This window comes from Podarcis gaigeae, assembly GCF_964106915.1.
Source record: "Podarcis gaigeae genome assembly, chromosome: 14".
NCBI lineage: Eukaryota > Metazoa > Chordata > Lepidosauria > Squamata > Lacertidae > Podarcis > Podarcis gaigeae.
Genome location: NC_139690.1, coordinates 50068822 through 50093002, shown reverse-complemented (window position 1 = coordinate 50093002; position 24181 = coordinate 50068822). Strand labels below are relative to the sequence as shown.

The following is a 24181-nucleotide window of genomic DNA, read 5'->3' as shown; positions in this document are numbered from 1 at the left end:
TTCAATGGAGTATATTTTTCATTCTGAAATTCTGGGTGCAGTAACCAAAAACTGCACACATCAGTTCTGCAAATGAGTAATTAACCACCCGAAAACATGGATGTGTGAATTTACTGTGAATCATCAGGCCCAATTTTAAAGCAACCAGTACTGTTGGGTGTAGCTAGATAATGATCACCAATAATTTTAAGAGAAAAGCTAGAGCAGCTGCATTTTTTAAAAAACAACCCCCCCCCCACACACAACCTGATTTGTGCTCATTTCATGAAGTTGTGTCTGGATTCTCCAAGATCAAACAGCCACTTCAAAGGAACTTTGTTGAAGGAGAAGGCATTAGATGAGTTTGATTATGCAAGTGCGAGACTTTCCTGACAATGATGTAGCAGTATATGTATTTTGATGATGGTGTGAAGCTGTCATTCCAGGTCAACCTACTGCTTCTATTCCTCTTCAGCTTAATTCAGCAGCTGTCTCTTTTTATTACGGACATGTCCCATCCAGAAGTCCAAGATCAATTGCTAATTATGTCATTGCAAATAGAGGAAATGAAAATGCTTGAATCTGATAGCGGCATCCGCAATCTTCCTTCATGCTAACAATATCATCATTTGTGCAGCCCCAAACTGACAATTTAAGGAGATACTTGACCCAGACATGCTGCCCTTCTCCTCCTTGGGATTGATTCAACCCCTCAGCTGCATGAAGTGTAAATTGAAAAAGAAATAGAGTAAAAATTAAACAACAAAGTTATTCAACATAGACATTATGGCAAGATTGCTAAGTAACATAAGGCACATCACGGTAATGCTTCCAGGCATCTGTTTAGGAGGGAAATGACTTCTTCTGAATGCTGCTGATATTTTGTCTTGATGAAAATCATGGTGACTATTACAGCACTGAAAAATGGCAAGTGAAACTATAGAGATATTCTGGAGTCCGGTGCCATTTGATCAGACAGTGGGGAAGTTGGAAAGCCAAGGAAATGCCTGAAGTCCACTTGATGTAAGGCTCCATATTTCATTTACCTTTTGTTTAGTTCATCTTACAACCTGCCCAAGCCACAAGGGCAGGAGGCAGGTAGCAAATGTTAGTTAAATACTGTTGTAACATAAAATACAACCAAGTAAAAATAGTGGGTTGTGTCCAACTAAGTTTTACTCAGAGTAAACCCATTGAAATTAACAGACCTAAGTTAGCCATGGCCATTAATTTTAACAAGGTCTACTTGTGAGTATGACAAACATTGGCTACATCCCACTGTATATAAAGAAATTGGCTTAAAAGGTAATGTATATCTATCACAATGTTACTAAAATAATGGAGAAATAATAATAATAATAATAATAATAATAATAATAATAATAATAATACCCCACCCATCTGGCTGGGTTTCCCCAGCCACTCTGGGCGGCTTCCAGTAAAAGATTAAAAATACATTAAAATTTCTTCCCATATCTCCCACTGTGACTTCTGACGATCCTTCCATAACACTACCTTTGCAGTGTGGGAACTGCTGCAATCAGGCCCCTTCCCAAAGGGCCAACGGGCTTGCTGTATCTGTCTATCTTATCTGTCTGATCCTTCCTTCTCTCTCTGTCTCTGTCTCTCCCCCCCCCCCTTTCCCCAATATTCCTGACAGAAACTGACTGCAATGATAAATTCATAACACCCTGCTGGAGTGGCATTTCATCTGCCATCTAACTTTGTTTGCCTATGCACCATTTAAACCTTGGTAAGAAAAAAATAAAGCATCTAACAGTACTGAAAGTACTGTCAGTTCAGACTTACAAAGCTTCTTGAAATTTCATGGCTGATTGGTTGCAAATTAGGATTGATGGCACATCTTAAGTGGGAGAGATACTTGGGATGAGTAATGCTTTCTTTTCACATTCCTTTCACCATAAGTAAGTTGGAACTTGTGGTGTGAACCATGGATTTAAGAGATAAAATGTGTGCCAACCTTAGTGAATGAGAGATGTCAAAAGAGACACAATTTCAAACAGGTTTTGTACTTCATAGATCATTGCATTACTTGGTTGATTGGAACTTTGCAGTGATGATCAACCAGAAATAGTTTCATACAAACACAAAACTTAGGAAGAATTCATAGGAAATCTAAAAGGTTCCTATTGTTCAGACACTGTGACAGATTCAATTTTTTCCTCATGGATCAATGCTCTGGTAGAGAATAGAAGACCACAGCCTTTGATGCTTTGGTAGCTTTTAGAATTCTAAGATCCAGAGATCTATGTGCTTAAAGAAGGGTTTGTCTCTTAGTTCTGTGCAGCAGTGTAGCAGAAAAGTGGTCCTGAAATTAGCAGCTGAAGCAAATGCATTTGAGAAGTAAAAGTTGTACTTTTGTATCCTACAAGGTTTTTGTGGTGGTGATGAAGCCTCTGTCAGTGATTGACTGAGTTGCCGTAGTGTTAGAGAGACAAGGGGCAAGATGAGATTGTGTCTGGCTGCAGCTGGAAAAGCTATTTTCATCCTAGAGAGGATGCTTGTGACTATGCTGACTGGGGGTGGTAGAAGATAGGTAGTCTGAAATGTCCAAAGAGCTCCAGGTTGGGGAAGGTTGTCCTAGGTCTTCAACTGCTGGGTTATGGCCTGATCTGTATTATGGCCTGATCTAAGATGGGTTGCCATATCCGCACTACCACTGCAAAAATAAATGGTTAAAAAAAGAAAAAGACTCCAAACCCATCTGATCTGATTTTTTATTTAATATAATATTCGTATTCTACTTTTCCAACAGATGTTGAGCTCAAAGCGACTCACAATAATCACAGTAGCATCAGGAGGGGGGAACCATTTTAAACACTATAACATATCAAACACAGCAACATATAAATAATGCAAACAAGAAGTTCATCAAAACAATTAATACAATTCAGTAAAATCATAATAATTCAAAATATCAGAAAGAGCTGCTGAGCACCAGCCATGGGACAGATGGCATCTTCTGTCTGGGAAGGGGCTTCCTCTTTGCTCAGTGTACCAGGCACTAAGATCCTTCATTGTTTCTAAACTTTTCACCCTGCTGCCCTCGTGCTTGAACTGGGCGCAAGGCTAGGCTCATTCCATCTCAAGCTTCACAATTTCTGTGGAAAATGGTTGGTGGAGGTAAAGGCTGAGGTCCTGAAGAAGCAGCTCTGGATCAGAGTTTTGGCCTGCATGACACTTTTATCCAGAGAATTGCTGAGATTAAACAGTGTATTTCAAGATGCCAGGTATTTTATAAAGAGCTCATTTCCATACATTGTGAGGTGGGGCATTGCAATTAGAGGTTTGAACAGTACTACCCAGCTCCTGTTTGCTGTCCTCTCAAAAATGGTTTCTGCCAGCTGTGGAATATTCACATCCATCTCAGTTGGGCACTGAATAAGATGGTTGAGGTGCTTCTTCCTGGGGCCCATGACTTTGTTGTGGGTCATGGCCTTGCAGATGGCTTTGGCAGTTGCCGAGTCCAGGAGTTAAGGCTGGGTTCTGCATCTGAAAACTACCATCCAAGGAAATGAAAAAAGAAGCCTAGGAGAGATGAAAGTAAAGACAGAAAAGTCATTGAGCTACTGCAGCGGAGAGACCCTAGCCTTATTGATTAGGTCATTGTATGGGCCCAGATGACAAGTGTAGGGCAGCTGTGTGGTATGTAGTCAACACTGAAGCATTTTCATTGGTACCCACTTCACCATGACATTAACATTAGACCTTTGTTATGGTACATACATTTATCAGAAGCTTAGCAGAACAAGATTTAGTCATCTCTGTCTTTGTTATGGCTCTAACCCCTTTCTCTTTCTCTACACTCTTTTTATTATTTGTTGCTACATGAAGCTGTATAAGCACCTCTTAGAATGGACCAGTTCATTCCCATGCTATAAGTTTTTCCAGGGCTTCAGTGGGGGGGGGGGGGGATATAAAGAAGCTGTATTACTGGATCTTACTTTTCCTGAGCTGTACGTAATGAGCAAGGGAGGAGTATTGATTTAGCCTCGTTGCCATGTCGCCTATAAATATGCATGAGGATTTGGGGCTGTTTAACTGTGCTTTTTAATTCTCCTTGCATTGCTGACTCTTTCAGTTGAAGGCTCTTTGCACGCATAGCGAGCTGCTGGGTGACAGCCCTATTCTCACAGTTTGGGACCTTTCCAGTGTGTGTTAATCCCAAGCCTGCAGAAAACTTCAGTACGTAAAAAATAAAAAGGGTGAAGAATCTCTCTCCAGTATAGAAATTGGAAAAAAAATGTGGTGGGAAAAGTAGAACTTTATAGGCCACAGAAAGGTCTGAGAGCACAAGATATTTTCCCAATATTAGAGTTAAATGGGTCTCAGCCTATACACAATTCCAGAATGGGAGATTGTCTGGGGTGCCCATGTAAGATGCCCTGAGATTTCCAAAGCAAGACCCAACTATACACTTAGTAAATCAAGTCACAAAAAGACAGAAATCACTTGTCCAAACAATTCCTCCCATCATACCTTAAAATCATTGCCAAACTTGGCTGTGATGTAGCTTCACCTGATCATAGTTTTTGAAATTATTGGTTTCATATCTGTGATGGGGGTGGAGGGTGGCATTCACATGGAAGGATGATTGGCAAAGTGTGGTTATTGTGCTGTCTTTTTCCACCTCCTCTGCTCATGACAGGAGAGGAGTGGGAGGTGATAATCCCCCGGCAGCTCATCATTTAACACCTGTCCAGATGCTGATAACTGTTTCATTACAAGGGGATTATCTCAGGGGAATAGAAGTTTACAATGGAATGTGAGTCCACCCTAAATCCCTGTATAATGGGAAAACATGCCCTTTGGTGACCATATTTCCCAGCCATGGAGCCTCCAAGCTATTCACTTGCAACAATGGTGCTGTAAGCATTAATATTTTTTTTTAATGCACTTACTGGTGCCTGGAGTCCTGCTCCCTATAGAAGTAAAGAGAGGGGGGAAAGGTTTTGAGTAATAAGTGCAATACTGTAGATGGAACACAGCTACTGACTTTTATTTAGTGAATTCTCCGGGAACTTGAAAAGAACGTCCAAAAATCCTGGTCACTGTTTTCCCAAAGCTAAGATGCTAGTGCTGATGTAACAAAAAGGCTAAAATTATAAGACAGTTGCCTTCCAAAAAAACTATCACTCGTAGATTAATCTCACTATCATGAATCTTCCCTCTAAACTAAGAACCACTGGGTTCAGTGGGTCTTGCAGCAGAGTACATGTGCACAAGACTAAGATCCAAATTGGACAGGCAGGAATGTGTACAAAACTGAAATGAAAGCTAATAGTCTCCCATGTAGATGTGATGTGTTCTGTATAACTAGGGCAGTATGTACTTGGTGCTAAACATCCATCCATCCATCCATCCATCCATCCAATACAGGAATTCCAAATTCTGTTCTAGGGAAAGATTAATTCTGTGACCTGTATAAACTATGCAACCATCTGTCACAACACACATCAGGTTCTGCTTACAGACTTCCCCCTGAGCACCTGGTTGTATACTGTGAGAATAGGATGCTGGACTAGATCAGTCTTTGCTCTCATCCAGCAGATACCTTCTTATCTTAGTTGTGTTCTGCACTGACAGAAGTGGTTGTCAGAGCCACTTAAGTTCTGGATTAATGAGGTTGCAATTGCTGTGGTTAGGCTGCAGTTCTTTACACACCCGGGAGTTAGTTCCACTGAACTAAATAGGACTTACTTCTTACTTCTTGGGTTTAACAAATCATAGAGAGTCAAGGGACCCACACAGAATTTCACAGTGAATCTCAGAACAGTTACCAATACCACCTCATGAGAATACAGAAATAACTTTCTGTATTATTTTATGCGCTGCTGGGGGGGTGATTGAGCACCATATACCATCAGACTGCCTCCCCCAAACCCCCAAGAGGTACCTGGGGATAAATCAGACAGTGAGCTGGCCCTGTCATCAAGGATGCAGAGACAAATGCATCAGAGTTGGAAAACCCAACCTACTTGGAGGAGTGCCTGCTTTCTTGCCTAGTCCTGTGACTCGGGACACAAACTCTTTTTCAAAAGGTGAGCTTGGGGAGTGTGTCAATTGTTAGAACATCTTAGCTTATGCCTAGCCATAAACTTAGATTGCTGCAATACCTCTTAACCTGAATGCTTTGAAAACTGACTTGTGTATTGTGTACATTAAAGAGGAGAGAGAGATTTCTTAGGTTTTGCATAGGTCAGCTCAGTGAAGAATTATGTTATGGTTCTGCTTAATCTGAAAATAATAGCATCTGGATCAACAGAAACACTTGATACTACCTCCTCTCTTATTACTAGATTGTGTTCTTTTAAGACAAATTTTGATCTGACTGATCATTCCTCTAACATTAATGGTAATAATAACACGTTTCCCCTTTCCCCTTCTAAAGGCAATATTTTCTTTTTTTTAAAAAACCAAACACAACACTATGACTATTAGGTGTCCTAAGCAGTAAAGCTCATTACACTGAAGTTTCTCTTTCCTTTAAGAGATGTATCATTTAGAAAGAGGAGGCCTCTCTACCCCATACTGCACTATAATTCTTCCCTTCATGTTTGAATAATAAGGATTCCAGGCTAGCTTGGAGGATTTGTGCTACTTTTCTCTCCTGGGATATCCCCTTTAAAATCCCTTCTGAATTAATTCCAGAAATGAGCTTTATAGGAAAACGCAGAATTAAGTCCAACATGAAAGAAGGAATTATGCTGCACAGCTGGGAGTTAGCTTGAGTGGTTAAGTTTCTCTTTTGGAGTCAACATGGGCAGGCAGGGCTGAAGCGGGGGGGGGGGGATCATTTAGAAAGGTACTGACTGGGATCCAAAGAACAGAGAGCAGGACCAGTGGGACTTTTTTGCCCTCTGTTTTTGTTCAGCAGGCAGGATCATCACAAGGCATTTTGCTTCTTGAGGCAGAACAGTAAATTCTCTTTCCCGTTCCCAGCGAAGGTGCATAGCACACAAGTACGGCCAAGTTATTGGGGCATGTGAGGCAGAAAATCTCCCTGGAAATGAAAATGGAGTAATCAAATAACTAGCAATCTGCTGTGATTACACTCTGCCTAATGATAGGACTGGTTCTGGCAGCAGGCTCCCTGTATGATGCAAATGCCTGCTTATTTCTTTTACCTTTATCCAATGCTTCCTTTAGTGTACAGAAGTAGCTGTCAGTTCTCTGGATCCTGGACGTTGTGTTTTGCTGGTGTTCCTGTAAGAATAAAATAATATTCCCTTTTGGCTCAGTCTGAAGGCCCATCTGTATTGCTGTATTGTTTTTAATATTCAGTTGGAAGCCACCCAGAGTGGCTGGGGAAATGGACGGGGTATAAATAATAAATTATTATTATTATTATTATTATTAATTGTTATTAATTTTATCTGCTTTGACATTTGGCTTCAGACTGCAGTCAACTAGGTAGTCCTAGGAAGCTCGCAAACAAGCCATGGCCTCCAACTGGCTGTTGCCCTTTGAGTACTGGTATGCAGTGTCTCTGAAGCTGGGTGATCTGTCATGGTTACTAACTATTAGCCAACTTCCCCTTCTGCATGAACTTGTCTACTCCCCTTTTAAATGATTGGCCATTGCTATATATCCTTTGGCAGTGAATTTCCATTAAAAAAGGTGTTGCGTGAAATACTGTATTTTACCTGAATCTCCGGCCAGTCAGTTGCATTGGATGACCAGGAGTTCTAGAATCCTGTGAGACAGACATCTTCTGCCCCCTGCTTCTGCCTGTGTGCTGGCTGTACTGTTTACTTGTCAGTCATTTATGTGCACATGTCATTTGGGTGGAAGGTTTTGCTTGATCCCCCCCTGAGTGTGGTCATATGCCATAACAGAGAGTTGGGTGGTTGGTGAGCATGTTTGCCTTTTGTACCGAGGGCAAGATTGGGATGCTGTTCCGATAAGAGCAGATCAGGCTTTTCCTCTAATCAGTTGAACAAGCCTGAGCAAAGCAGCAGAATGAAGGAGCTGCTGCTGCAGCAAAGCTCAGTTTTTAGGGAGAGGATTACTCTTCGTTTGCAGTTGCCATGCGATGACTGAAGGGATGAGTTCATCCAACTCCTTAACATTTGAGGAGTAAGCCAAAGCAATCACAAAGGGAGAGCAGATCCATACAATCAGGAGACCGGCTGTTTAGTGCTTTCCCCACCCAGCCAGGCTCCCTTGAATCAGCACAGCATGCAAGGATTTGATGCTCTGCAAGGAAAAAGCTGCTGAGGGACCAGTGGCTGGGGAATGGAAATCATGTATCTGTTCCATAGTGGTGGAAATTTTTGCAGGGATCATGGTTAAGGTGGGAAGAGTTAACCTCCTTCCTGTGCCCTGCAGAGGCAATGAATGTAGCACCCCTGCATCTTATTAAAAAGCAAATTAAATCTCTCCCCCCCCCCGCAATGGTTCTAACTGTGTGATTAAAGTAACATCTAGTTTGACTCTAAACATTAATGGAAAGGTAACTGTTCCCAACCTTCCTTGAAAAATGGCTTCAAAGATTATTTGGATATTGGTCACAATCCAGTTAAGGTTGAATAAGCCATTGATTTCAATGGAAAAACTTGAAGCATAAGCACATTTTTTTTGAAAACCCTCTGGTTTTTATTGAACTTCTAAATCCCAGTGACTTTGAGTGAATTACAATACATTTTAAACACGACAAATCCAACTTGAAATGTAGATAACTAAGTATAGTTTTAACCCCACCCCACCCCCACCCGTCTTTACTCCAAGGAGCTTACAAATACATTTTGGCAACAAAAGAAAAGGAGAGAAATATGAAGAAATACTCTCCAGTTGCATGACCTTTGTTTCAGTTGCAAGGAAGGATAAAGGCAAAGCCTTGACCAGTAAGCTAGTCATGAGGGTCAACAAGGGGAAATGGCAGCAGGTTTTATTTTTCTTACTTCTTTAAGTACCGACATGCCTTTCCTGCTAGAGCACCGAATCAGGCTAGTGGTAGATTTAAAACAAACTCAAGAGCTCTCAAGGAAAAGTTAATTCACAAAACTTGCTTGTGTCAGCCACACCTGATAGGAGTGACTCAAGCAATTTGTTAGATCAGGCTGACTTGTGCCATTTCTTGCCCATGCCTGCCATGTCTGAAGTACCAGGTCAACCTTATTCCTTAGAGGTGGCTTCAAGGAATTCCGTTGGTTTCTGCCTCTGCATTAGCTATTCCCCACCATCATTGCATTCAAAACTACAAAAATGCTCAATAAAACACTGAATGAAACAAGTTCTGTGACCCTGATGCTCATCCCGCCACTCTTAACTAGTGGGGAGAAGCAGCTCCAGCTCCAGAGTGTCTGCATAATGTGGTGTTGCAAAACAAACGAACAAACAAACCTCTTCTTGATATGATTTCCGAATTGTCAAAACCTTATCTTTTGCCATTCTTCCTGCAAGATGGTTGTAGATCTTCTATTACGGCATTTCTCTCTTTCTCTCCAAAACAGTGCTCCAGTCATGTCTGTATTTCACAGCTGCCTGGAGATGATGAGATAGATTTTTCATTGAGTCAGAAGCTATTTTGCTTCAGATAGACACCAACTACTCTGGTTCACTTCCAGAAGGAGGCAGTGTCAACAAGAGATAGTTCTGAAACAGTTATTTAGGACTTTTTATTAGAACTTATGTATGGCACTAACAACATTTTGCAAGTCTTTCTCCTGTGCCCTCCTTTTCACTTGATGTAAGTATGTTGGACATGTACTGCATTGGGTTAGGATTATTAGCAATTTCCCCACGTGACCATCTGCTGCTATTTGAAACAGTATAAAATTCCATCACAGAAATTGCCTCATTTCCTTTGCCTTATCCAGTTGCCTCATCAGGTGTTGAATTGGGTATGGGAGCAGCAACAAGGGAGCAGCAGCAAGAATCCCTAGTGGAATTCTCAAGAAAAATACCAAAGCTTTTCACTAACATGGAGAAGTTAGCTGCTCTCGTGCCATGTGATTCCCAGGATTGAATTGTTCCCAGGATTGAATTGCTGATTGAATTGTTGCACAGGGGGCCTTAAGTGTGATTTGGTCATATGGGTTTTAGGAGCACAAATTAGGGCTGGACTGCTGCTCAGCTATCCTGCTTGTCAGCTTCCCATAGGCATCTGCTTGGCTGCTGTGAGAACCAGATGCTGGATCTGGCAGTCAGGCACCTATGGACCCAGGTGAAAAAATCAGTCATGATTTGATTTGTATTTGACCTTTGCATTTATAATTGACCTGATGCCTGAGTAGGAACAGCACAACTTATTTACTGCTGGACCAAGGATGAACAGCTTTGGAAAATCCCAATTTGATGTGACAGAATCCATCTTGGACTTTTTGAACCATTGCTTGAAAAAGGTCTGTCTGGACCTGTCTTGTTGGCCTTGTACATCTTTGTCAGCAAAGTAATAAGGCAGTTTAAATATTTCTTCGTCACCATGATACAACCTGTGCTTTCTCTTTATTGTTGAACTGCTTTATTAGGTAAGAACTTGCTAGTAGGTATTAAGTTTGTGCTTTTCGTTTATGAAAGACACTCCTTGGCTTTATGCTTACTTGAAGAGGTCTGCAGAAGACCTGCTTACTTGAAGAGAAGGCAGAATTCAGGCTGTAAAAGACATATCCTGTCTCTCTGTGTGTTTGTGTCACCATAAAGCAGTGCACTGAGGAAGGTACTGGATCTGTTCTGTTCCTCTTGGTTCAGCAGCTAGTGCAAAAGGACTCCAAGCTTCTGTTGTCCTTTTTCTGCAGGCCCTTTGTAGAAGGGTTTCTGGCTCCTCCACAGTCAATTGTATACAGTGGAAGGCATCCTCAGGCTGTGAGCTTTCAGATGATAGAAATACATTAGTGATCTTTCCCGAAAATTTAAAATGAGATTGATTCTGTTACAGCCCTAAAGTATTGGCTCGGAATCGCAATGTGTTTTCCAGCAGGCGTCTGTCTTTAAATGGAGTAAGAGCTGGACCATAAAGAAGGCTGATCGCCGAAGAATTGATGCTTTTGAATTCTGGTGCTGGAGGAGACTTTTGAGAGTCCCATGGACTGCAAGAAGAACAAACCTCTCCATTCTGAAGGAAATCAGCCCTGAGTGCTCACTGGAAGGACAGATCCTGAAGCTGAGGCTCCAATACTTTGGCCACCTCATGAGAAGAGAAGACTCCCTGGAAAAGACCCTGATGTTGGGAAAGATGGAGGGCACAAGGAGAAGGGGACGAGAGAGGACGAGATGGCTGGACAGTGTCCTCGAAGCTACCAGCATGAGTCTGACCAAACTGCGGGAGGCAGTGGAGGACAGAAGTGCCTGGCGTGCTCTGGTCCACGAAGAGTCGGACACGACTAAATGACTAAACAACAACAATCTATCCCAAACAATGACTTGAGTGTGGAAAACCATGTAAGAGTAGGATGAGCTCCACCACCGGCTAACTTGGGGTGCCTGCAAGTGCATGTTCTTGCAAGGTCTGTGCTATAAAAAGAGGGGGGTGTAATGGGATAAGAGATAGAGAGAGATGGAAACTGGAAAACTAGGCTCTGTCATGGGGATGGGGAACCTTTTTCAGCCTGAGGGTCATATTCCTTTCTATGGGCCATGTGGCAGTGGCAGATGATGCCAGAGGCAAAAGCAGGTGAAGCAATGCATGTAAATTTAACCCTTGTACAGCTGTCTAATTTCTATACGCATTCACACCCCTCTTTATCCTCCACCCATGGAAGGAAGAGGCATTGTCAGAGTTCAAGGGCACATTCCCACCAGGCAAAAACTCAAGGAGGGTGTGAAGCAAGACCAGCGAGGGAAGTGACTGGGAGAAGGTCCTGATGACCAAACAAAGGAACTTCGAGGGCTGCATGTAGTCCTTGGGTCAGAGGTACCCTCACCCCTGCTCTAGCAGGCAGTTACAGGAAAGGTATAAACCAGTCTTCACCAGTATGGTGGAGCTGATGGGACTCCAAAACATCTGTAAGGCATCTGGTTGGCAAAGGCTGGCACCTATACTTTCTGTTTGTTGGTGCCTTCCTTATTTCACCAGCAGGATCAAGGTGGGACCTCAAGTACCTCAAGTTGGGCCATTGTGGGGCAGAGCATTTAGTTCAAGTATGTGTTATGTTGCAGTGGTGGCCTCAAATCACAAGATCTTGCGTCTTAGCATCCCAAATGTGTGGGCCGACTGTATTCTTGGGCTGCTTGTCTGAAGGGAGGATGCGGATGTTCCACAGCCATCTCCCAAAACTCTACAAGCTTTTGAAAAGCTTAACGTTCAGTAGCATTCACGTTTTCTATTTCGTTTTCATTTTCGACATGTTATCAGTGTGAGCAGGGAAGCTTTCACTGTGCTAGATGCAGGTAGAGTCAGGGGCAGAAGTAAATCCTAATATACCTGATACGATTGTTACCGTAAAATGTAATGCATAACCTGTAGTCCTTGAAATCAGCGACTTGTTTGAGAGGGTGAAACATTTTGGCTTCCTGCACTTCTTAGATTCCTAAAGATAGATGCCTTGCAATCTAACACAGTTTCCAAAGTTTGCAGAAGTGGCAGAACAAACAGACGTCATGGCCATTTATGACTTGGTCCTGATCCGCAGTATCTTACCACTTCAGTGAGGCGATGGGGGCAGGCAGGCACATGCATTGTTATTGGCTGCCCCTGAATGCTGTCATGGCATAGGTAAAGGTACCCCTGCCCGTACGGGCCAGTCTTGACAGACTCTGGGGTTGTGCGCCCATCTCACTCAAGAGGCCAGGGGCCAGCGCTGTCCGGAGACACTTCCGGGTCACGTGGCCAGCGTGACAAAGCTGCATCTGGCGAGCCAGCGCAGCACACGGAACGCCGTTTACCTTCCCGCTGGTAAGCGGTCCCTATTTATCTACTTGCACCCGGAGGTGCTTTCGAACTGCTAGGTTGGCAGGCGCTGGGACCGAGCAGCGGGAGCGCACCCCGCCGCAGGGATTCGAACCGCCGACCTTTCGATCGGCAAGTCCTAGGCGCTGAGGCTTTAACCCACAGCGCCACCTGCGTCCCTGTCATGGCATACATGCCGACAAGATGGTCTCGCACAAACACAGGACACTTTCTCTACTCTATCTCTACTAATCCTCCTTTGTATGCTCTCCCTCTCTGCCTTATGACAGTTCCAGGGCACTGACTGCTTGAGCGAGGTTTTAAGTCTTGCATTGTGCTGGTGATTTTTAATACCTTCCGGGGACCCAGCCTCCAACGGCATTTTACATAGCTGTGCTCTGTTGTTTAAATGAGGTGTCTGAGCGGCTGGATACGTGTCACTAGAGGGCACTAAAACAGCTGTGAGATATTTAACCTATAAGCTTCTATGGTGTTTGCTGCCACCTCTGAGAAAGGAAGGAGTGAAAAATGGTCTTTTATATTTCCAGCTTTGCTTTTGAAATGGATCAACTGTGAAATCATAAGCTATAGTACAGATTCTACATAAGGGTTTATTGCTGGCCAGGGAAGCGTCGGGCTGCTGCTCTGACCATGCATTTTGTTCTTTGGAAAAAGAAAACAAAGTAAAACTAGCTACTTTGTTTTCAGTTTATTGAGCAAGCCGAGTGTTGCTAACAGCTGCCCAGTTAGCGATGTAAGACTTCACCTTTTTGGCTTCTTACTTTTAAAACAAAAACTTGGAGGTTTACATGACTTTTCTCACAGAGGCTCAAAGCGGATCACAAAGTGGCAAGGGACTTTTTTTTGCCCTGGGGGCTGCATTTTCTCACTAGCAGCTTTTCGGTGGGTGGGCTGGCTGGCCCAGAGGCAAAAGTGGGTACAGCAATGAGCATTACTCCTACTTGGGACAGTAGGTATGGTTCCACTCAAAAAGTCAGATTTCCACATACGAGAGGCAAAAGGATGTGGGTCAAAGACCCAGGTTTTTTGGGGGGGGACCCATGCACATTTATGTACACAGAGAGAGAGAGAGAGAGACAGGCTGGGAGCCTCAAGGGGACCCCTCTGGAGGCATCACCTGGGGCAAAAAACCTGGCTAGCTGCCTCCCCCCCCCCCCCGTAGCCACAGCACTGCCACACACTCACCTCTGCCCTCTTTCCAGGCAAGTAAGAGGCATTATCCCAGTTCACGGACACATTCCAGCCAAGCCCAAACACTCCAAGGGTGTGGAGCAGGGGTAGGCAACCTAAGGCCCGGGGGCCATATCCGGCCCAATCACCTTCTCAATCCGATCCATGGACGGTCCGGGATTCATTCAGCATGTTTTTACATGAGTAGAATGTGTCCTTGTATTTAAAATGCATCTCTGGGTTATTTGTGGCACATAGGAATTTGTTCATTATTTTTTTCAAAATATAGTCCGGCCCCCCACAAGGTCTGAGGGATGGTGGACCGGCCCACGGCTGAAAAAGGTTGCTGACCCCTAGTGTGGAGCAAGGCTGTCAATGAGCATGGGCGAGAGGGTGTGGCCTGGGGAAAAGGCATGGGCTCAGGAGAGTCTCAAGGGGTGGATTGTGAGTCAGTGAGAGGCCCATTCAGCCCCCTCCTCAGGTCCTCCCCTCCCCCACTTCCAATAAATCAAGCAAATCAAGCTTTTCCGTTTTCATCAAATGGATACTTTGCAACTCCTCATAGTCTTTTGTTCTCTTTGTTAGCCCAGTGAAGGGCTTTCTTTTTTGCTCTGACTTTGCTGCCAGCTTCATTTTGCTTTCGCTTTGAGTGCCGCTAGAGAGTCAAATTGCCAGTTCCACCTGAGCATCTCGTGCTTTATTGAGAATCACAGGGGCCATGAGAAACTCAGTCACCATTACCAAATGCTCCAAGACAGTTTCAGCAAATGGATTAAATTTGTCCCCTTTACCCTCCCCAAGGGGCCAGCTCCTGGATGCAGAAAACCACTGGACATCAGTCTCTTGAGTTTTACTGACTGGGTGGATAGAGTCAGGGCCAGTGGCGGCCAAACTTGGTTGTGGGTCCCTGTGTGAAATATATCCCTCCTCTCCCAGTCTAGTTCGATTATACTGTATATATAATTAATACACCAGTATCTAATGCATACCTTCTGATCTGAGATGAAACATTATGAAAAGGCGTTTAATTAAATATGAAGTACATAACTTCAGGATGTATATAAATTATACATGTGTCTTTATATGTAATATTAATTGATATGGCAAAGTTTTGTTAGAATATTAATATTTTGATTTTTAACACCAATAAACATTAAACTTTTCCAAAGACCAAATCAAGGGAGTTTTGTGGGTTTGCTGGGCCCCTTATAACCTGTGGGCCCTTGTGCACAGTACATCCTATATGAGCACCACTGAGTAGGAGAGTTTGTTTATTATTTTATGTATTTATTGCCTCTCTATCGCACTTTTTCCTCCAAGGATCTCAAGGTGGCGCACATGGCGCTCTCGCTCCTCATTTAATCCCACAACAACAACCCTGTGAGGTAGATTAGGCTGAGAGGCAGTGACCAGCTCATGGTCACCCAGTGAGCTTCATGGCCAAGTGGGGATTTGAACCCTGGTCTGCCAGCTCCTAGCGCAACACTCCAGCCACGACACCACACTGACTTGTGGCAGGCAGATGGTCTCATTCCAGCCTCCAAGGCCTGGATTTGGAATGGCGTTCTGCTGGTTTGTGGAGGCTGAATAGTCAGGACAGTTAATGAAGCCTCTAGCTGGTGGGCTGAGCTGATCTCCTCCTTTCCTTGAACCACTGGAGGCGTGATCCCACCACTCTGTGTGGATCTTCCTCCTTGCACGTGAGTCTCCTGCTGTTCACTTCCTTTCCTTGCTGTTGGCAACTCTCCCACAAGCAAAGAGAGCTGTTCACATGGGACCGGTGTGTGCGTGCCGAACACCACACTTGAGGAACAAGTGTGAATCAAACTCTTAGTGCATATGTGCAAAATGTGATCATGTGACATGCCTTTGAGACTTTATATCTAGACTAACAGAATCATTGCTCTTGTTTTCGTTTTTCTTTTTAAACAAAGCTCTTTGCCTGCTTTTTCTGGAGAAGTAAATTTAACTTCACTGTTGTCTCACTTTGAAGGGAAATTAATCAGCTATTCTAGGACCTGGCTCATCAGCTAAACTGTGTGTGTGTGTGCGCGCGCGTGTGTGTGTTTCACCTCTTGGGGAAAGTGCAACATGAAATGCCTTTTAGTAGTTTGCTCAGGAAATGCCGACACAATTCAGTGACAACGGCCATGTTTGAGTTTTGTGATGAAAGGGAACAACAGTACTAAATTAGTCTGGTGCTGTGCCCTTCTGCAGATTGGAAGCTTTGACTTAAAACAACAACAACAACAACAACAACAACAACAACAACAACAACAACAACAACAACAACAACAACAACATATACAACAGACAAATGCAAAAGATCCAGTAATAACGCTTTGATAGAATGAGTAGCCACTCTTGGGCTGACATGGAGTTTGGGATTATCCTATAATAAATCCAACTGTTGTTATCATTTGATAAGTTAAGCAAAAATGGCCCTTGCTAGTCACTCTACAATCATAGAATTGTAGATCTGGAGGGCAACCCCAAAGGCCATCTAGCCCACCCCTTGCAAGGCAGGAACCACAATTAAAGAATCCCTGACAGATTGCTGTTCTGGAGTGCCTTTAAACTTACATGTTAAAATAGCAGAATCAAGGCCCAGGTTGCAATCCCATGCACACTTGCCTGGGAGAAAGTGGCACTCATGTTCAACAGGGCTTACTTCTGAGTAGACATGCTCAGGGCTGAAATGCACCACGGCAAAGAAGGCGCGCAGGAAAGGGCCAGCCAGATGTTGCAGTGTTGTGTATGTGAGCAAAGTCGGAATGGGGGAGAAAGGACTGGCAAACTCATTAAGGCAGCTTCCTAATGGCAGTGGATGCTGTAGTAGCGCACACCGGGAAAGTGGCCTGTAGAATGCATGGTGCCACCAGCCAGCAACCTGGGCACAATTGCGACACGGTCGCAAGGGGAGGGGAGGGGGACACCATCTGCCGTCCCACATAGTGCTACAGCCCAGCTCCACCAGGAGTGGGGGTGCCCGGTGCCCAAAGGGGGCCAGCGAGTGAGGCGCAGTTTCAAGGCAGAAGCAGAGTGGGGGAGGCTTGGCCAGGAAAGCTTTTTAACTGCACGAATGCAGACCATGGAAGTAAGTTCCAGGTGATCAGCTTATTGGAAGGTTCACTTCAACAGATAGGTCAGCCTTTGCTGAATCCTAATTTTGAAATGCTTGTGTGCAATTCTTCCCCTCTGCCTGCACTGCTGTGCTGTGGTTGTGGGTAATCCCCTCTAGTAAACTGACCCTGTCAGTCCTAATAAGCTCCTTTTCCCATGTTTTGTAGGGGTATCACGATCCCAGTAAAACTAAAGTTCTCCACTTCAGCTTGAACCCAGCAAGCCTGGCGAAGCAGCAGCGTCTTGAGGAGCAAACGCATCTGCGGGAGGAATGCCAACGCTTGAGAGAGCTGGTCAGAGTACTGGAAGCAGGAGACTCTATCCCAGAAAAACTTGAGGGGGCGGCAAGTCTCCAGTCAGCTCAAGAAATTGCAGGTATGCGCTTGCCTGCTCAATTACTCATTCATCATAGTGTTGCTGTGTAGCAAAGGGCAGCATTTCAGAGTGCATTGAGAGCCATTTAATTGTTTATAGTCACAGTCAGTCTAGCGGTTTAGAGTGTTTAGCTTATATAAATGCTCCTGGGTGGAAAGGGAGATTCTCCAAATACACCCTCCTTAAATGATACGTCTGCCTGATAAACAAAGGTCTGCTTGCTGTCTGTTGACCTATACACATGAACCTGTATTTTACATGTGTGTTCATAAGAAGTGTGACTTTGGAGATCTGTAATCTGGAGAGAGTTGCACTGCTCACCACGGGGGTTATTGCACAGTAGAGTGAGTTCACCAGGAGTCTCTGGCCATATAACTGAGGAGTCCCTTATGGAGAAAGGGGGTGATATTTCCCAAGAAATGTAAATTGACCCAACCCAGTTCCCAGTGGAAGATGCTTGCTGCAGAAAACCTTCAAGGCCAAATCTGAACATAGGCTTGCATTAGATGTGGCAAAGGTTAAGCTTGCACCTATGTTGTCTTTCATCCAGATGCTCAATTGTTGCTTCCTCTGCAGTGGCACCTCATTCATTGCTCAGAGCAGAGCCAGAATATATATACAGTTTTAAGATGCATACAGAGTTGTAGCTGAACTGAGCTTCTCATTGTGCTCCATTGTGGAGCACAAAATCCAAATAGGATAACACCTTTGTCAGTACCAAACAAAACAACACAAAGTAGTAAAACTTCTGAGCCTTGCAGAATTCTTCCACTGACGTTGGGGGTTCAGTGTAGGGGAAGACTGACGTGCTGCTGATAGGCCTTGTCAGAGCAGGTGTGGGTGTGGGTGTGATGTCTTGTCTCTGACTAACAAGTTGGGCACAAGGTTTATGCAATGCTAAAAGGGTTCAGGCATGCAGCAGCAATAAAAGGAACATGGTGGATGGATGTTGCTTACAGAGACAACATATATTTCTGTACTGTGCTAACAAGGACCTTGTTTTTGCAAGAACTGCAATCTCTGAGTTCATTTTAGTCGTTGAAAAATGGCCCAACCATCCTTGATACATATCGGGCCGCTTCTCATCCAGGAGGGAGGGATTGTGTAAACAATTGTAGGCTAGTTAATCTCTGGCAGGTGGAATTTGGAGTTCCTTAGATAGATAAGCAAAGTGATTTGTGAATGAACCAAGATAGTTGGCTGCAGCTGGAATGCCCCAGTCCCTGCTCAGTGCAGACAAGGCATATCAGGATAACAACCCTGTGATGAAAGTCTCTGAGTCTTAATTATATGAACAATCCTAAGAGCAGACAAGAAACCTTTTCTTTTAATAGCTTTTTTGGGGTGGGGAGAGAAATCGGTTCCAAAGGTCTCCATCATCAGCATTTGCTTCAGTTGGCCAGTTGGAGGTAGTGGAGTGGTAGCTAGGGGGAAGAGATGATAGACCAATTTATCTAGCTTTACTTAAAAGGCAAATTTATTGTTTTCCTGTGACTCATGGAGGGCCTCCCTCAACCTCAGAGTGATTCCTCCTCCTCAAAAAAGAGCAAATGGCCCAAGTCAACATTTTCAATCATTTGCGGGGGTGGGGGGGTCCTGCTCTCCAAGGTTGTCCCTGCCTAGCAAACTGAGCAGCTGGGTCACTTGTATTGTAATTTATTGCTGAATGCCTCTCTTTAATTCATTTCTAAGTGTGGCCGTGTGTTTTATCTAGCATGTCTTAATGTGTTCATGACCCAAAGGGCTTGTTTGTGCTTTGGATTTACTGTGGGCTGGTGACGAGTGGAATTTGATTTAGCCCTCAAGTGACCTTTAGTAGTGGCATTGACAATATCTGGGCATCATTTTAGGCACTGTCCTGTTTTGCACAACCTTAGGCACCAGTGGAAACCTATATTGCACAATTTAGATTGCTGAGGGGCAATTTTTTTTTGTTAAACTTGTAACATAATGAGACAGAAATTCTGTGTGGACTCAGCTTGTATGTATGTATGTATGTATGTATGTATGTATGTATATTAAATTTGTATACCGCCCTTCATCCGAAGATCACAGGGCAGCTCATAACATAAAAGTACAAAATGAAAACGCTAAATACATAATAAAACAAAAACAAAGCGATAACTCCTTTCCCACAAATTTAAAAGGCTATAGAATGTTAATCAGCCAAACATCTGGTCGAAGAGGAACCTTTTTACCTGGCATCTAAAGCTATGTAATAAAGGTGCCAGGCAAGCATCCCTGGGAAAGCATTCCGCAAACAGGGAGCCACCACAGAAAAGGCCCGTTCCTGGGTTGCCACCCTCCAGACCTCTCATGGGGGATGCACCCATAGAAGGGCCTCAGAAGGTGATCGCAAGGTGTGGGTTGGTTTATATGTAGAGAGGCGGTCCTTGAGGTATTGTATTCCTGAACTGTTAAAGGCTTCCTCCATCATTATCTAGAACACTTGGCAAAAAAGTTGACCCAAGCAATCCTATCTTCTACCTGCTTGGATAATAACATTATCAATGGTTTCTAGTCATAACGGCTATGTACTACCTCCAGCATCAGAGACAGTATATACCAGTAAATACCAGTTTCTGGGGGAACACAGTTTGGGGGAGTGCCATTGTGCTGAAGTCCTACTTGTGGGCTCCCCGTCTGTGCATCTTAATGGCCTCTGGGAGAACAGAATGCTGGACTAATTTGCCTTTGGTCTGATCCAGCATCCATTTTTTCTTCTTACTGGAGTCTTGTTGAAATGGGGCCTTCTACATATCCACAGATCTGCAGCATGAGCTTCTGTCATTGTGAAGCTCCCACTGTAATGGGCATATGCAAGTGTGGATTTCTCTGTGATGTAAAGAGTGTGGCAAGAGTGGACCCCACACTAATGCAGCTTATGGTTATGGGACAATCAAGGGCAATGCAAGTTCACTTTTAACTCAGAGGCAGTTAAGCACATTATGAGTCAGATGCAAATGTATTGCAAATCCTCAAAATGCACATATGCAGGGCTTGAACTGTTCAGAGCCCCCTCCACCTAGTGTTTGAGGAATTGGTTACTGCCTCGTATCAGTCATAGAAAGAACACTGCAGTGAGCTCTCGCCTGTGACTGTCCCAATGACACCCTGGGGTGTAATCTGCTCTTACGATTCCATTCCCTCTGAATGCCTGAGCCTTCTGATTCATCATTCATTGTTGTCATTTCCTCCAGTTTTCCTTCAGCCATGTGTCTGGCTTGTCCTGACCTCTCTAAAAGTTTGTGCCATGTGATCGACTTTTTGTAGCATGTCTCAAACAAGGGATGGCTCTAGGCCTGTTATGTGTTGGACAGACAAAATTCCTCGAGATTCCCAAATGTTTGGAGGGAGCACAGGTGGTGTCTGAATAGCTCATGTCAAAGGTTCCCCTCAATTCTTGTTATTATTTTTGCTTTCTGCAGTTCAGCCTGGGTAGGTCATTGCCGTTATGTTCTGCTTATGGACTTCTGGGAGACATCTAGCCGGCTATTGTGGGAAATTGGGCTAGATGAAGCATTTGGTTTGATACAGGTGTGTGTGTGTGTGATGTGAGCCTTGGCATTTAGGGATGCCTTCAAAGTATTTGGGTGGGTTAAAAGGAGGTGGCTTACCCTTCCTAGGCATTATGTACTGAGCTGCCCCATCTTCTCAGGGCTAGAAGTATGGGTGTACCATAGCCAGCCAGGAAGCTGGTTGTGATCCATAGCTGTTTAAATTTAAGGTTCAGTGGATTATAATTACAGGAACGAAAAATAATCAGACAAACATTAAAGATGCTGCTGCTGATGGCTTTGATGATAATGTGTTGGCTGCTATTAAACCTTCTGAGCAGACAAGAAAGCACCATGTGCCCGCTGATGGTGGTTCTAACTTGTGGGCGAGGTAATAAGGAAATTTTTATGATGGGTGCTAAAGCTCATTAAATGCGACTCCATTAAAAATCAAGGTTACGCTGGACTCTAAATCTCTTTGAGCACAGCCAGTGGAGGCTGTATCGTGATCTTGGAAACTTGCCATGGAGTTCAGTGGTGCTTTTCTCTCATTTGCTTTGTAATAGTCTCTATTAAAACGGGTGACATGGTTATTGAGAAGAAGCATTTTGAACGGTGTGCCTTATGAACGCTGGTCCTCCCCCTTTCCCCATTTTGTGGTGTGAAAATGGCAAACAAGATGGTCCTGAGCTTATTAATGGGGCAGAGCTGCAGTGGCTCCATTATTCAGAATGGGCTGCAATGCTCCAGAGATTTGGACTCAATTATTAAACCTGGCCTGTGAAACAGCATTGGCCAAAGTCAGGTTGTTATGTGATGAATAGCTCTTCGCAGTTCTCTTGTCCTTTAAACAAAAGTTCAGATAAGCAGTTTGTGACAGGTTTTTTTTTCCATTTTCAAAAGAAACTTTATTGAATAATTATATATATTCTAATTACAAACAGTTAGAATATTTTCTTTCCAGGGCTACTGTTCATAATACATACATTAATCATAACTATGAATATTAATTTTTTAAAAAGGCATCATTATCTATCCATTGCTTTACAGAAATATCTAATAAATCATAATTCACTGCGCCCATCAAGTGTGTCTGGACTCTGAAGTGAAGAAGTAGCTGACATTATTGGTTCCAGACAGATAACAGTTTGAAATGCAAGAAGGGGTGTGTGTATTCTTTACTCTTAGTCTCAATTTCCTGTATTTCACTCTGTACCTCACATGCTTTTAAACTATTTCTCATGCCAACTTAAATAATTCCGATTATTTTATTTTTGGCTGCCTTAGTACAACCCCTTATAGAATTCCTGTTTAATCATAGTCACTAGTGAATAGGTCTGTTGCACTGCAGATCAATCTTGACAATTAATTCCTGTCAGGAAATGACAAGGAGTGAAAGCAAGGCAAACCCTTTGGAAGTATATATTACTCATGTCTCTTGGCTGTGTCAGTCTAGTGTCGATGTGTGGGAGTGAGCGAATATGTTTCTGTGGTGGTTAGGGGTGATTGACTCAACTCCTTAAGATGCTTCATTCAAGAGTAATCTGATATTCTTTCCCCACCCACCCCCATTCCCAGGTACTTCGGATGTTGCAGATTTGTCTTTCCCACACAAAGACCCCAGAGCAGGTGTGCCTGAACTAAACCTCTGCACTTGCCCAACAGCCAAGAGGGGCTTAGACAAAGCCTCACGCTCTCTTGGGAAGTCACGGCATTGTGAGAGCAAGGTTTTTTTGTTGTTGTTTAGTCGTTTAGTCGTGTCCAACTCTTCGTGACCCCATGGACCAAAGCACACCAGGCACTCCTGTCTTCCACTGCCTCCCGCAGTTTTGTCAAACTCATCCTGGTAGCTTCGAGAACACTGTCCTACCATCTCATCCTCTCTCGTCCCCTTCTCCTTGTGCCCTCCATCTTTCCCAACATCAGGGTCTTTTCCAGGGAGTCTTCTCTTCTCATGAGGTGGCCAAAGTATTGGAGCCTCAGCTTCAGGATAAGTCCTTCCAGTGAGCACTCAGGGCTGATTTCCTTCAGAATGGATAGGTTTGATCTTCTTGCAGTCCATGGGACTCTCAAGAGTCTCCTCCAGACCATAATTCAAAAGCATCAATTCTTTGGCGATCAGCCTTCTTTATGGTCCAGCTCTCACTTCCATACATCACTTCTGGGAAAACCATAGCTTTAACTATACGGACCTTTGTTGGCAAGGTTAGCTTCCCTCATTCAAGAGAATGAGGCCCACTCATAATATGCACTGTGTAATGGCTAAGGACACAGGAAAAAGCAGAGATGAGCTTGCACATCTTTCCTTGATTTGCAAAGAATTCAGCTGCTGGCTGGCCAAATTTGATACCATCATCATACAAGTTAGAGAATTCCAGTATTCCCATTGCCACTGCTGCTTCTTGGAAATGTCAAACTGTGCCCAGTTCTTGCTAACTTTTCCCCATAGACTTTCCAATTTTTGTTGGGCATCGGATGTTAATTGGACTATTTGCTTGTTTATGAATTCAAAGCTAACTGTGCCTTTTTGACTGATACCCATGACTCTGTGAGCTTTCCTGTGTGTTCTGACTGGGTTATTCCATAGGCACCCCCAGAATGTGAACCTGGTGGCAGCAAATGCTGAACTCTGATACTGATGTTTCCTTCATTTTTATTTTATTTAATTTAACAAAATGTATATACCACTTGATTCTTAGACGCACACACATACCTCTAGGCATTTTTCCTTCCCTCTAGCTGAATATGTGTGCTTGAAACTTCATTATCATTTAGGTTCAACTGCTGTTGATAATCTGGAGTGCTGAATGGCAGCTCCTTTACTCCCCAGCAAGAGCCTCCCTAATGCCAATATTAACATCCTTTCAGCCCCAGATTAAGACATACCTCTTTTGAGAGATTATGATAATCATGCCTGTTGCTGTTTCTGTGTGCCTGTGGGGTTTTTTTGGGGGGGAGGGGGGTATTGTTTTATTGTTAAACTTGTTTGCTTTTTAATTACGAAAGTCACACATCAATGTTTTATGATAGGCGACAAATAGTTTAAGACGTAGTACATACTTTTATTTACATGGGCTTCTTAAACCTAAATGAGTCTTGTAGAAATGTGATATTTTGTTTTTAGAACACATAATAATGAACAGAGCAACCAGCCCGTTCTGTAGCT

At 43.6% G+C, this 24181-nt stretch overlaps 1 protein-coding gene across 1 annotated transcript in view; it reads left to right on the top strand.

Annotated features, from left to right (window-relative positions):
- The window catches only part of MAD1L1 (mitotic arrest deficient 1 like 1), a 453662-nt gene that overhangs the window by 262611 nt on the left and 166870 nt on the right, over positions 1-24181 (top strand). Inside the window, exon 16 of the mRNA XM_083711565.1 lies at positions 17311-17518. Within this exon, the coding sequence (XP_083567691.1) occupies positions 17311-17518 (208 nt within the window). The remainder of the gene's footprint in view (positions 1-17310; positions 17519-24181) is intronic.